We start from the raw sequence: 13922 nt of genomic DNA on the forward strand, positions 1-13922 counted from the left end.
GTAACGTACCTAACACAGTGCCTGACACATAGTAGGCACTATATAAATAGTAGTAGTAGTAGTAGTAATAGTAGGAGTAGGAGTAGTAGTAGTAGTAGTAGTAGTAGTAGTAGTAGTAGTAGTAGTAGTAGTAGTAGTAGTATCATTGTTAGGCTGATGGTCCTATGGATGTCAGCAGGCAGGACAGGGCAAACAGTCCTCCTTTGGGGCCACTTTAAGGCTCATGCCCCAACAAGAGAAGAGAATGTGGTCCAAGCAAGAGAAGCAAGCTGGGTTTCATTTAGAGATATTAACAAATCCATCTTGGAGCTGGAAGGTTCCATCTCCTACCTGCAGGAATACTGACAAAGGAGTCATCCAGCCTCCACCTGAATTCCCCCTAAGCACTCCCTGTAGACCACAACCTAGACAGAACATCCATTGTGTTATTGAGTAACTCTAAGCCCAGTTGGAAAGCTCAGACCCGAATCACCTTCTTGCAAGGAGCCCAAAGCCCACAAATGAAGGAAGTGCCACTAGAGAGGAAGTGTTCACTCTTTGCAATAAGGAAAGGTTCACTGAGATCTAGACTCCTCTTTGGTTGCTAACTCTAGCTTTCATGCCAGTGGGATTGGGAAGGAATCAGACACATGCAGGATCTCCTTCACTAATACACAGGGAGCAGCTAAAATGATCTGGATTGGGCAGCAACTTGGGCAAAGATGGGGACGAGGCAAGAGTGAATGGTTGGAGACCATCGAAGCAGGTGACCTTGGTCCTAAGTCATTCCTCTGGATCTTGGCTTCCCCTTCTCTGAAATGGGGAGGGTTGGGACTTCAATGATATCTAAGAATACCTCCCCTACCCCCACTTCTGACCTTCTTCATTCTAAGGTTTCCATCCCAGCCTAGTTCTTGCTCTCTGTGTTCTTAGAATGCAGAATGTTAAAATATATCCAAATTCCTCCATAAGGACCAGATGAAATGGATGAGTGGGACGTTGAGCTAAGAGATGATATTAATCCTGTATTTTCAATCCATCTGTTGCCTTTAAAGCAACATGGGGAAAGCAGAGAAGGAAATGAGGAAGAAATGCCACTTCCAGGCCATTTCCTACCTCTTCTTACAGTTCCTTAGCCATTCAGGATCAGGAGCCACTGATAACACTTTGGCTCAGTAGGTGGTGGAAACCACTTCCTTGGTGGTCTTATGACCATTGGGCAATGAGCCACCAGCCTCAGAATCTTCTGACACTGAGAAAGAGGATTTAGATTGGTGGGCCCTTTGGGGGTAATTCATTAATTTCCCCAAACTCTCAAGGGTCATGTATTGGATGACCTCTTCCAGGCCTCCCTCTTGACCTGAAAGGGTTAAGCACAGAGAAAGCCACCACAGAGGGATTCTAAGGAAGGAAAGAGGAAAAGGACTTGAGGCCCAGGATACCATTAGACCTGGGATCACTGGCAGGCCAGTGAGCCCCAAGGCACTATTTATCCGTTTATGTTATTGTTTTTAGAGTACAACCACTAATCATCAGGGTGTTTGTGTTCAGCCCTTTCCTGCTGGCATCCTCAGTTGGGTCAGTAAACAGGATCTGAGATGCTCCTCCACCCCCAGCAGCCCTGACAAACATCCCCTTTTGTAACGATGGCTGTCCTGGGGCCTTTTATTGCAGAATGTGCAACTTCCAACGAGTGCAAGGCCCTGATGTCAGAGCTCAAGATCCTCATCCACATTGGCCACCACCTGAATGTGGTCAACCTTCTGGGAGCCTGCACCAAGCCTGGAGGTAAGAGTTGCGATAGTGGGTTCATCTCCCTCCCTCTCAACCCCTAGGTAGGATAGACAACAAAGCCCCAGAGTACTCCGGTGCCAGGAGTACTGAGTTTGAAGTTAGAGGACCTGAGTTCAGATCACAACTCTGCCATTTATTTATTACCTGGGTGACCCTGAGTAAGTCACTTCACCTCTGCCTCAGTTTCCTCATCTGTAAAAAGAAGTAAATGGCCTAGATGACCTATTAGGTTCAAAATCTATCATCCTACAATCCCCAAGAACTACTGGCCCTTCCAAGATGGTAGCAGATTCAAAACAGGTTTCCTCTTCCCCCTCCAAGGCACACATCCCTAAATGAACCATATTGTATCTAGTGTAAAACATAAAAGGATTAAGGGTTGGGAGTATAGATGGTCATCTTCCAAATCAGAGGCCTCTCATTAGATCTACAAAAATGAAAATGTAAACTCTGTATGAGTAGGGACTGCCTTATTCTTCACCTTTGCATCTCCAGTGACTGGCACGTAGTAGGTGTGTAATAAATGTTTGTTAATTGATATTTTACTAGAAAAGGCAGCATGGTGGAAGAAATACTAGGCTCATAGAAAGAAAAATAAGTCCTCATCAGTGTGTTGTCATTGCTAGTGGGATGAGCTTGAGATCAGGAGAGACTTGAGTTTGACTTTTACCTTTGACACTAATAGCCTCAGTTTCCTCATCTATAAAATGGGGATAATATCTAGAGTTTGTCAATCAGGGTTGCCTCGAGGGACCAGTGAAGTCATGTGAGTCAATTAGGTCTAACAAAATGCCCATGATGAGGACAGTGATGTCCCCTCCCTGCCACTAACCCTGTGACTCTAGTCAAGTCATCTTTCTAGCCTCAGTTTCTTAAACTGTAAAGTAGGGATATGAGTGCTGATTCTTTCTGCTTTTCAGGGTTGTTGTGAGAAAAAGGCCTTATAATCCTTAATGGTAATCATTGTGTGTGAAGGCTGGAGGCTGGTTAGAGGATGGAAGCCCATGGTCCTTGGCTATTACAGCCCGAGTCACTCACACAACCTATGTTCTTCAGGCTCTGGGCTGGAAAGGAAAAAGCTAGGATGTCTTTTTTTTAGCCTGCCCTCCTGATGTCAGTGGTATAGGGAACTTCCAGCAAGGCAACTCTCTCGGCAGTGGAGTTGTCTCCAGGCACTGAGAGCTTGGTGATTTGCCCAGTGTGGGGCACCGAGCTCTGGAATGAAATCTCTGTTCCTGGGCTCAGGTTCAGATTGGGGTAGGGATCCCTGAGAAAATGGATGGATTTCTCCTGGCTCGACCCTGTAGCTTCCAGGACCCTCGAGAAAAGTCTTCAGCTTGGCAGATGTTGGAATGATATATGGTGACTGAGAGAGATAGAGACAGTGAGACAGAAAGACAGTGAGAGACAGAGAGGAAGACCATGAAATAGAGACAGAGACAGAGGGACAGCGAGAAGGAGGGACAGAGACATAGAGAAAGAGTGAGAGATAGAGACAATGAGAAAGACAGTGAGATAGAGGCCGAGACAGAGATAGAGAGGGAGAGAAGGAGGGAGGGAGGGAGAGAGAGAGACACAGAGACAGAGAGAGAGACACAGAGACAGAGAGAGAGACACAGAGACAGAGAGAGAGACACAGAGACACGCACACACACACAGACACAGAGACAGAGATAGACAGAAACAGAGACAAAGAGGAAGACAATGAGAGAGACAGAACAGACAGATAGACAGACAGTGAGAGAGGCAGAGGCAGAAAGAAAGACAGTGAGAGACAGGGATGGAGAGAAGAAGAAAGATGGGAAAAGAGACAGACAGTGAGAGACAGAGAGAAGAGAGTGAGACAGAGATAGACAGAGACAGAAAGAAAGACAGTGAGAGAGACAGAGATGGAGAGAAGAAGTGAGAGAGATGGGAAGAGATGGAGACAGAAGAAAGAGACAAAGATAGACAGAGACAGAAAGACAGTGAGATAGAGACAGAGACGGAGAAAAGAAGCAAGAGAGATGGAGGAAGAGATAAGGTACTAAATGATTGCTGACCCTTTGCCTCCAGGGCCTTGCCTCCCACTCCCTTCTCATCCCCTTGCATTCTGCTTTCTGAGCCCACCACTCAACTTTAACCCTGCTCCCCAAGACTCTCAATGTTGTCTTAACTTGCAAAGCGGCTAGCCTTTGTCTTTGTCCATCTTGACTTCTCAGTAGCTCCCAATGGCTCCCGCCTTGTGGCCGCTCTCATCTCCCTTGGTCTCTGTGACCCTATTTTCTCCTGGTTCTCCCCCTACCTGAAGGCCCTCTTCTCCTCAGCTTCCTTCTCCTGGTTCCTTCTTTCCCCTTCTCCAAAGAATGGCAACAGCCTAAGACTTTGCTCTGAGTCCTTTACCCCTCCTCCCTGTCACTGGGTAATTCCATGGCCTCCTTGGGCTCCATTAGCATCTTTATGTCAGTGACTGCCCCCCCCATCTCTTGGCTCCAGTCCTGAGTCACCAACTCCCTCTAGCTGGGTGCCCAAAGGCATCTCAAGCTCAACAACTCCAGAATGACACTCACATTTCCCCAAAACCATCCCTCCTCCAAACTTTGCCACCTTCCTTCTGGCTGCCCACACCAGAAACCTTGCACTCTTCCTTGACACTTTCCCTACCCTCACTCTACTGTCCGGGTAGTCAACAAGTCTTGTTGATTCTGCCTCACAAACTTCTCTCATATCCATTTCTTTCTCTCCACTCAAAGCTCCCATCCTGGTTCAGGCCTTCAGCTTTTCTTACCTGAATTACTGCAACAATCCCCATCCCCACCACACACACTGTCATTGAATTTAATCTTTCTCTCCTACATTCCACCTTCCATGCAGCTGTCAAATCAACATTCCAAAAACACACATTTGACCATGTCCTCCCCTCCCCCAAGTCAAGAATCTTCAATGGCTCCCTATTGCCTCTTGGATAAAATACAGGATTTCTAGCCCTCTACTATGTAACATCTATCAACTTTTCTGTCTTACTTCCTCTGTGCTAAATGCTGGGGATACAAAAAGAGGCAAGAGATAGTCCCCGCTTTCAAGGTGTTCACAGTCTTATGCAGACAACTACGTACAAACAAGCTACACACAGGATGAATGTGGTTTCCTGTAGAAAGTGGGATTTGAAAGGGACTTGAAGGAAGCCAGGGATGCCAGAAGGCAGACATGAGGAGAGAGTGCCTTCCATGCAGGGGTCCCAGCCAGTGCAAATATCTGGAGTCAAGAGATGATGGAGAGTCTTGCTGGAGGAAGAGCAAGGAGGTTAGAGTTGCTGGATCAAAGAGTGGAGGCGGAGGTGGGGAATAAGGTATAAGACAACTGAAAAGGATAGGATGAGAAACAGTCCCATCAGGGCTAGTTCCTCTCGATGATTGGCTGTGGGGATCAGACTATAAATCAGACCAGTGTCCTGGAGGAGCTGCTATTCCCAAGGCTCTTTGGTACAGGGTCCTGAGCCATCTCCCCAGGCACATGAGGGGCATGTGGCAGGTGAGCTGGGGGTATATAACAGCTCAATTGCTGAGGTTTTCTCAAGTGTAAAGAAAATGGATTCTAAATCCTAGGGGTCCCATGATCGGGGATCTCTGAGGAGGCCATGTCTGAGTCACTGGGTGTCAAACACCCAGTGACTCAGGAGCAGGTCCCATATCCATCCCTCACCGAGCCTGCTGTAGGGGGCTGAGGACATCCTGGGTATGAGAGGTTGTGAGGAAGGGAAGTTTTTTTTTTTCCCAAATGTGTCATTGTGACTGTAACAGATGGATCAGGATATACCCTAAGCTAGGCAATGAGGAACATGGATCTGATGGGGCTCTGCTGTATTCAGGCAACATGCCCACAGCCAGACCTCTCCCTAACCACTGAGCATCTTTGCTCAGAGCAGTGTGAACTGAGACAAAAGACAGGTCTCCTCCAGCCTTTTCTCTTCCTTGTTCTAAAGCTGGGCGGTGCCATCTCAAGGAGACCTCCATCCTCCCTGGGTTCTGCTCATCCTATCCAGAGTGACTTGCCCTGGGGCCCCTCCTTCTGATGTGCCTGGCAATGCCCCAAGAGTATCGCTTCCCTGGGGGAGCCCCATACCCTGAGGCTTGAGAAGGAGACATTAGGATGGGGGCCACCAGCTCTGAGAAGCAGGGCAGGTAGAGCCACACAGTAGACCCACATTGGAAGATCCTGAGGACTTGAGCCAATTTCAGCTGAAGTTCTGGCCCATTCCCCTATCACCGAAGAGCAGAAATGCACTGGTTGCAATAGTGACCAGGAGCTAGCTGGTGAGGTATCTCTGTGGAGAGAGCACACCATGGAGTGCCCTTCAGGGCCAGCCCCCATCCTTTGGCCAGCTCCTTGGCCTGGCTCCTTCAAAGGCTACTTCACCCTCCCAGAACTTCAGAGTTGGAAAGGACCCCAGTGACCCTCTAGTCCAACTATACCTGACCCCAACTCCCCAGGATGACATATCCAGCTAGAGGCCATCCCGCTTTTCATTGACAAAGGGTAGTCTCCAAGGCTACTCAGTTCACCTGGGGATGCTCCTGTTGGTAGGAGGGTTTTCTGGACATCAGGCCTAAATTTGCTCTACAACTTTCCTTCATCTCTTTCTTCCTCATCTATTTCGCAGGGCAGTTGTCATTTCTGGTCCCCCTCCTGCTGCCCCATCCTATTCTCTGCTTCTGGGGCCACCACTTCTCTATGTGTGGTGGGCCTTCTGGCCACAAGTCCCTGCTCCCCTAGCTGGGCTGGATTTCAGGCAAAGACACCAACTGTCACCTACTGGAAGCCTCTTGAGATCAGTAGGACCTGGCAAAGCCTGTGCCCTGCCAGTCTGACCTGGACGAAGCCAGAGTCACCTCCCTTTCACAATTGGGCATCACAGTTCTAGTCTACCAGTGTAGAGCTCCCCACAGCAAAGGATCATGGGTTTGCTACTACCCAAATGCATGTGCCCTTGGACAATTCAAATGACCTTTCAGAGTCCTCGGTGCCCTAGCTATAAAATGGGGATACAGGTGGACTAGGTGAGCTCAGAAATCCCTTCTCTTAGGTTTGTACTCTTAGGACTTTCCACTCCACTAATTTGGAATTTGTGATAATTCATTAAGGTCATAGATGGGGAACTGGGAGGGACCTCGGAAGCCACCTAGCCCAACCACCTCATTTTTCAGAGGAGGAAACTGAGGCCCAGGGAGGGAGAAGGAACTTGTCTGAAGGTTCTATGATATTAAGCAATAGAGCTGAAATTCGAACCCAGGCCCATGGAGCTGTAGGGAGAGAGGGTGGAAGTACTGCTCTCAGGCTGAGGACACAGGTTTGGTTTTTGAAACAGGGAAATTGGCACATCTTAGTAGCAGTGAAACCTACTTCCCAGGGGTGCCCACTGCCATTCAGTAGCATTTACCAGTGTGTCAGTCCTTTTTGCAGAATGACTTCAATAAAAAAAAATGTACTGTCTGTTAGGAGACACAGACAGCAGAGTTTCATGTACCTAGGCCTTAGATTTGACCTGGAGGCTAAGGTGGGGAACCCAGGAGGGCAATCTTCCCCTTCCTTGTTCACCATCCAGCTAACCATGGTTCCAGGGGCTAACCCCTTAGCTGGTCATCTCAATCATCCAGCAATCCCTTGAGATCACTAATGGAGGAGATTGTGAGTGCCCAAGTACAGGGCCAGGGGTCACTGGAAGAGCCAAGGGAAGACAAGGAAGGGGACTGACTGTGTGTAAACCCCGGCAGGTCCTCTGATGGTCATTGTGGAGTTCTGCAAGTATGGAAACCTGTCCAACTTCCTGCGCGGGAAGAGAGGAGACTTCATCGCCTACAAGGTAGGTCCTCCATCCAGTTCTGTTCTCAGTCCCCAAGAGGGAATGAGCAGGAATCCAGTGGTGTCAAGTCAAGACAGCCTTGGGAAAGAGGCTCCTGGACTTCTCTGCCACTGGAGGAAATGATACTCTGGCTGGGGAAAGGACTAATGCCTTGAAGTGTTTGAATGGGCTTCTTCTCTTCCTTGGCCTCAAAGGACAGAGCTAACCTAAGGGAGGGAAGATGTCAGGGGGCAAGTCCTGGCAAGGACAGCTGTACTGAAGGGAGCTGAACTGCCTCCAGGGTGGTTTTTTCAGCATCAACTGGATCACTGCTTAAGAAAGGGGCTGCAGAGGGGATTCCTGCTTAGGGCAGGGCTTTGTGAAAGAATCTGAACACAAATGAAGACCTGTCCCACCAAGTTCTTAGCATTGCACCCATTTGGGCCTACCTTCATCCTTGCATTGGGAGTAGAGCCAAAGAAAAGCCAGTCTGAGATACCTTCTGTACTATTCCTTAACACCAGCAGCCTTCCATCACCCCCCTCTTCCTTAAACCTTTTTCTTTCTTCCCATATTAATCATTCTTCCCTCTTCTCTCCTCCCTTCTTTCTTCTCCTCTCCTTTCTTCTCTTCTCCTCTCCCCTCTCCTCTCCTCTTCTTTCCTCTTTCTTTTCCTCTCTTCTCCTTCCCTTCCATCCCCTCCCCTCCCCTTTCTTCTCCTCTCCTTCCTTCTCTCCTCTCTTCTTTCTTCTCTTCTCCTCATCCCTCCTCCCTTCTCCTCTCCTCTCCTTTCTTCTCCTTTCCTCTCCTCACCTCCAGTGGAACTGCAATCTTAGCCATGGAGATGGTCCTTCCAACAATGAAGATAGTAATTTTACCAGAGTTTGCAGTCTTGTGTGACTCTCTCTCATAATTTCACCACAGGAAGTCCTCTCATCCTCTTAGGGCCCTTCCTTACTTTTTTTCACATTACCAGGAGATCAGTAGAGCATTTGGGGCCACCCCTTCCTCCCAACACATGGGCAGCTCATTCCCCTAGTGAGAAGGTCAAGATTGCTATGATTTACTTCTTTCACTGACATGTCCACTCTTGGGTCATTAGATATGGACCACACATTTAACCAAAGTTTATAGATCTTCTAGAAAGGTGGGATCACCCTTTCCCACTATTCATCACCATCTTTACAGAGGCAGGAGGGGGCCAGATGAGACTGATGGCCATTTGTTCTTTGTTTCATGGGTTACCATGAGCAAAGAATTCATCATCCCCTGGTCCCAGGACTCTTCATACCTGGCTTAGATTGAGTCAGTATATTTCTAGGATTCTATTTGAAGCCATTTTAGCATAGTAGAGTCTGGTAGGGCCATTGATACCCCTACCTCACCCCAAGATGCCTTGAGAAGACATCTAAAGCTATAAGTCTTTCTGGTGATCTTATTTTTGATAAGGGGAAAATGTAACAATAGTTCCAAGCCCTAAGACCTAATGACCTTCTAGGCTAGGCAGGTTCTTCCCATGTCCGGGCCTAAGGGTTTTCCCCAGCCAGAGATTAATTGTGAGGAACTAACTCTCAGACACAAGACACCTCTGAACAAGGGGAGAAGAAAATGGAGGACTCTCACTGTGACCTTGTGGAGCTCACCAAGAGGCGGTTAGAGAGTGTGGCAAGCACTGGGAGCTCGGCCAGCTCTGGTTTCATTGAAGACAAGACCTACAGCGACTCGGAGGATGAAGACGAAGGTAGGTTCTACCCAGTAAACCACCCCCTCCCCCTAGCAGCCTGGTTGCGATGTGATTTGCTAATGCTCTCATTTCAAGACATGGGGGAGAGCCCCGGGAAGCTGGGCTGATTAAAGGAAGGGCAGTACACAGAGCACTGGGCTTCCTCCTTTAGCCTTATCCACTTGGGAGGTTTGTAGGGTCTTTATAGCCCCCCTCCATGTTCTGAAGTCCTAGTACTGTTAGGCCGTATTTCATTCCAAAATCAATTGAACTCACTCAGTGCAGAGTTCATTACAGGTCTTCCATATTATTTCACTTTCAATTTAAAAACCCCACTTAATATAGACATTTTCTCTTGATATGGCATTGCCATCATCAAAGTAACAAGGTCCCAACAGGAGTTTCAAAAATATCCTATACATCGGTAATCAAATGAGCACCTTTAACTACTGTTTAACTACATCCACTTTTGACACAGAATAGAAAGGTTTTCATGTCTCAATTAATTGACTGCCTACAGGCAATTCTCCCCATCTACATGTGGAACTGTTCAAAATCACTTTGAACCATTGAAATGACTTTGCATTTGCATCACCAAACATCATTTCCACCACATCAGTAGCCACAGATGACACCATTTCAAATGAGGTTTTTCACACTTACCAATTCTGTAAGCAACCATATATGATACAAGCAACCCCCTTTTGATATTAGAAGCATGGTTTTTGAAAAAGTTTGGTTTTGCTTATTAAAAGCATCAACTTTTCTCTAGGAAAACCCTTTTGTCTTCCTGACATGTTCTGAATGTACACTTTCAAGATTTTAGTCCAGTAGACTGAGTTTCATACACTCTGCTCTGTTTGTTTTGTACAAAGAGCAGTTTAGATATAATGGTTCATCTCTACTGATAATTGAAATGATAAGTATAGGAGATCATATTTCCTGGATTTGGACTGTTATGCATTTTCCCTTCAGAAACTGTCTCTATTATCTTTACTGATGCTGGTCCAATGACTCCAGTGAATTTTCTATTCCAACTAGTTATATATCATAAAAGGATGTTCTTTCACTTTAAAAATTGGATCAAAAATTTTAAAACCTTAAGACAACTTCAATTTAATTGTTGAAAGTTCCCAATTATTTTCCCTAATTGTGCTTGAGTTATTTCAATTTTTTAAAAAGTATGCTAGCTATCCTGCTGTGTTAGTTTTGTACAAATTCCAGTTTAGATAATAGTCATTTGTCTAGAAGTCTGGTTTTCTGGGGAAGCCAGCTTATTTTGTTGTACTTTTCAAAATGAAGAAGAAACATAACCAATATTATGGCACTTTTAACTTCCAGTCAAAGATGATTTAATTGGGAGTTTTTCCATTTAATACTAAAATGCACTGAGGAGCTCAGTGACATAAATCATCTGTGTCATGATCCTAGGTTCACTGTAGGCAGCTCTTGTCCAGGAGCTAACTCCAATTCGACCTCATTTGGCCATAGGATATTAAATAATCACCATTCACCAGCACTTGGAGGGAATTTGTGGTAGAACATTGGGTTCATCAGAAAAAGTGGAATATTTACATGGGAGTTGTATTTGAAAATACTTTGCTTCGTGCCCTGGCATCAGATCATGAAACTCTGCAGCCTGAGTCCCAGTGGGTTTCAGTATAATAATACGTACCGGGATTCCTTTAGCAGAGGGATAAACAGTTGGCTGTCCACGAGAATGGAGAGAATACTATTCTCTTCTCTCTTCACACCGTTAAATTCTCAGGGGAATTAGTGCTCCAGCCCTTCTCTCTCTTCTCTCTACCTGTCCCTACTTCTAGCAATCCAGGTGGATGAGGTTGGCTCTCTACGGTCCCCTTTCCAGCCACTGCCTTTCTCATTGGGTCTCTGCTCTTCCCTAGACTCTGAAGATCTGTCCAAACGACCTTTGACCCTAGAAGATCTGATCTGCTACAGCTACCAAGTGGCCAAGGGCATGGAGTTCCTCGCCTCTCGAAAAGTGAGCATGTGTCTTCCTGGTTAATCTTCCTGCTCCACTGATCTGGGGGTTTCTGTGACATAGGCCACTGATGTGTTATCCTTCCCATGCTCCTTGGTAGTTGGAGAATTGCCATCTATACCTCATCTAAAAAGTGGTTGTCAGCCAACCCACGCAGGCAAACACAGGGCCTGGTACATAGTAGGTGCTTAATAAATACTTATTGAATGAATTGATCAGTAAATGATTCTGTTGACCATCCCCAAAAGGTGAGGAAGTGGGCTCACTCTTGGTGCTTAAATATGCCATGATGCCTCTTAACCAATATTTCTTGTCCCTATGGGCACTCAACCACTCTAATTTAACCAGAAGCCAGTGGGGTGTCTCTCATGTCAACTGCATTACTGTGCCTCCTTCACCTAGTCTCAGATAGGACCAAGCTTGGTCTCCATTTGTCTTTGGCCTTGAATCCCTTTTGCTTTGTTTAGGGCAGGTTCCCAGCACACACCCCTCTCATCTCTAAGAGCTCCATTAACCCTCCTCCTGACAGGGCTCTTCAAGCACCCTTTAAACCCCCACCCCTTCACTTTCCTTAGTGCATTCACCGGGACTTGGCTGCTCGGAACATCCTCCTGACTGACAACAATGTGGTCAAGATCTGTGACTTTGGCCTGGCCAGGGACATCTACAAGGACCCTGACTATGTCCGGAAAGGAGACGTGAGTATGACACCCACTGGCCAGCTAGCCCAACAGCCCTGCCCCTCGACTGGACACAGCCCCTGCCAGTCTGCTGGTCTATAATGCATTCTAATGGTGCACTCTCTCCTCTCCTCTCTCTCTTCCCTCTCTCTCCTCTCTCTCACTTTCTCTCTCCCTCTTTTCTTTTCTCTCCTCTGTTTTTCTCCTCTCTCTGCTCTCCCTATCTCTTTCTCTCTCCTCTCTCTCCTTTCTCTTTCTCTCCTCCCTCTTTTTCTCTCTCCTCTTTTACTCTGTCTTCTTTCTTTTCTTTTCCTTCTCTCTTTTCTTTCTCTCCCTCCCTCTTTTCCTCTCTCCTCTCTTACTCTTTTCTCTCTTCTTCTTCTTCTACTTCTCCTCCTCCTTCTTCTCTTTCTCCTTCTTCCCCTCTTCCTCCCCTCTCTCTCTGTCTCTCTCTCTCTGTCTCTCTCTCTCTGTCTCTCTGTCTCTGTCTCTGTCTCTCTCTCTCTCTCTCTCTCTCTCTCTCTCTCTCTCTCTCTCTCTCTCTCCCTCCCTCCCTCCTTCCCTCCCTCCCTCTCTCCCTCTCTCCTACTTTGCTTTTTCAGGCCCGGCTCCCACTCAAGTGGATGGCCCCTGAAGCCATCTTTGATAAGATTTACACTACCCAGAGTGATGTGTGGTCTTTCGGCGTTCTACTGTGGGAAATATTCTCCTTGGGTAAGCATCTGTCAGCCCCTACCTCCTCTCTGGGCCTGAACTGCTCCCAGGCATAGCTCATGTAGACCAGACAGGCCCAATCACCACCACTGCTCCAACTCCTCAGGCTGCTCCTAGGATGCAAAAGCAATCAGGTAGTACCCAGTAGATAGAGGGTTAGGGCTGAGTCAGGAAGACCTGAGTTCAAATCCAGTCTCAGACCCTTCCTGGCTATGTGACTCTGGGCAAATCACTTCACCTCTGTCTGTCTCAGCCTCCTCATCTGTAAGACAGAGATAATAGTAGTACTGTCCTCCCAGGGCTGATGTGAGGATCAAATAAGATGAACATGTTTAATGCCTTAAAGAGGCATTAAATAAATGCTAGCAAGTGCTATTAGGGGGAAAGGGCAGAGGAAGAAATCAGAGCTCCATCTCAAAGCCCCACATGTGGAGGAGCAGTGGCAAGTTCACTATGTCTACCATCATTGATCCAGAGCTCCTCTGCCCTGGGACAGGCCAAGTTTCAGAATAAGGCATTTGAAAGAACAGTTGGGCCAGCTGGTCCACACTTAATGAGCCATTTGGCTATGACAATGTGTGCAGTCAGCCCTCAGAGCAGAAGCCAAGAGAATACACTCCTCTGTTGAAGCTCCAGCACCCTCCTAGAACTCCAGGTGTGGTAAACAGACGGACCAAGCCCATCCACTATACCACGTGAGCTTTCACCCCATGTACTCACTCACTCATTAATCAAACCTAGTACCAAGTTGATAATCCAATGTGAGTGGGCTTAATGCAAAGGAAATTTGAGACGGAGGTAGTACAACCAATCTGACACCCCCTGTAGCGGGGGTGTCAATGAGTTGGGCTTTGAAGAAAGTTAGTTGTTTTTTTTTTCTTTTTTTGGCGAGGCAGTTGGGGGTTAAGTGACTTGCCCAGGGTCATACAGCTAGTAAGTGTCAAGTGTCTGAGGCTGGATTTGAACTCAAGTCCTCCTAACTCCAGGGATGGTTCTCTATTCACTGGGCCACTTAGCTGCCTCTAGAAGTTAGAGATTGTAAAAGGCAGAAGTAAGGAGAGAATTCCTTCCAGGCCTAGGGGGTCATCTTTGCTAAACTGCTGGGAGATGGTTAGGCCATTTTGACTGGACAAAGAGAAGTAAGATGATGGGTGGGAGCCAGAGCCTGGAGAGTCTTAAATGGTGGACCAAGGGTTTTTAAAAACACAATTT

General features: G+C 47.0%; 1 protein-coding gene across 1 annotated transcript in view; it reads left to right on the top strand.

Annotated features, from left to right (window-relative positions):
* Positions 1–13922, top strand: part of LOC140515696 (vascular endothelial growth factor receptor kdr-like) — a 193888-nt gene that overhangs the window by 156457 nt on the left and 23509 nt on the right. The window contains exons 19-24 of the mRNA XM_072626531.1: positions 1654–1767; positions 7524–7612; positions 9167–9332; positions 11219–11316; positions 11892–12014; positions 12599–12710. Of these exons, the coding sequence (XP_072482632.1) occupies positions 1654–1767; positions 7524–7612; positions 9167–9332; positions 11219–11316; positions 11892–12014; positions 12599–12710 (702 nt within the window). The remainder of the gene's footprint in view (positions 1–1653; positions 1768–7523; positions 7613–9166; positions 9333–11218; positions 11317–11891; positions 12015–12598; positions 12711–13922) is intronic.

The sequence above is a fragment of the Notamacropus eugenii genome, chromosome X (assembly GCF_028372415.1).
Source record: "Notamacropus eugenii isolate mMacEug1 chromosome X, mMacEug1.pri_v2, whole genome shotgun sequence".
Classification (NCBI taxonomy): domain Eukaryota; kingdom Metazoa; phylum Chordata; class Mammalia; order Diprotodontia; family Macropodidae; genus Notamacropus; species Notamacropus eugenii.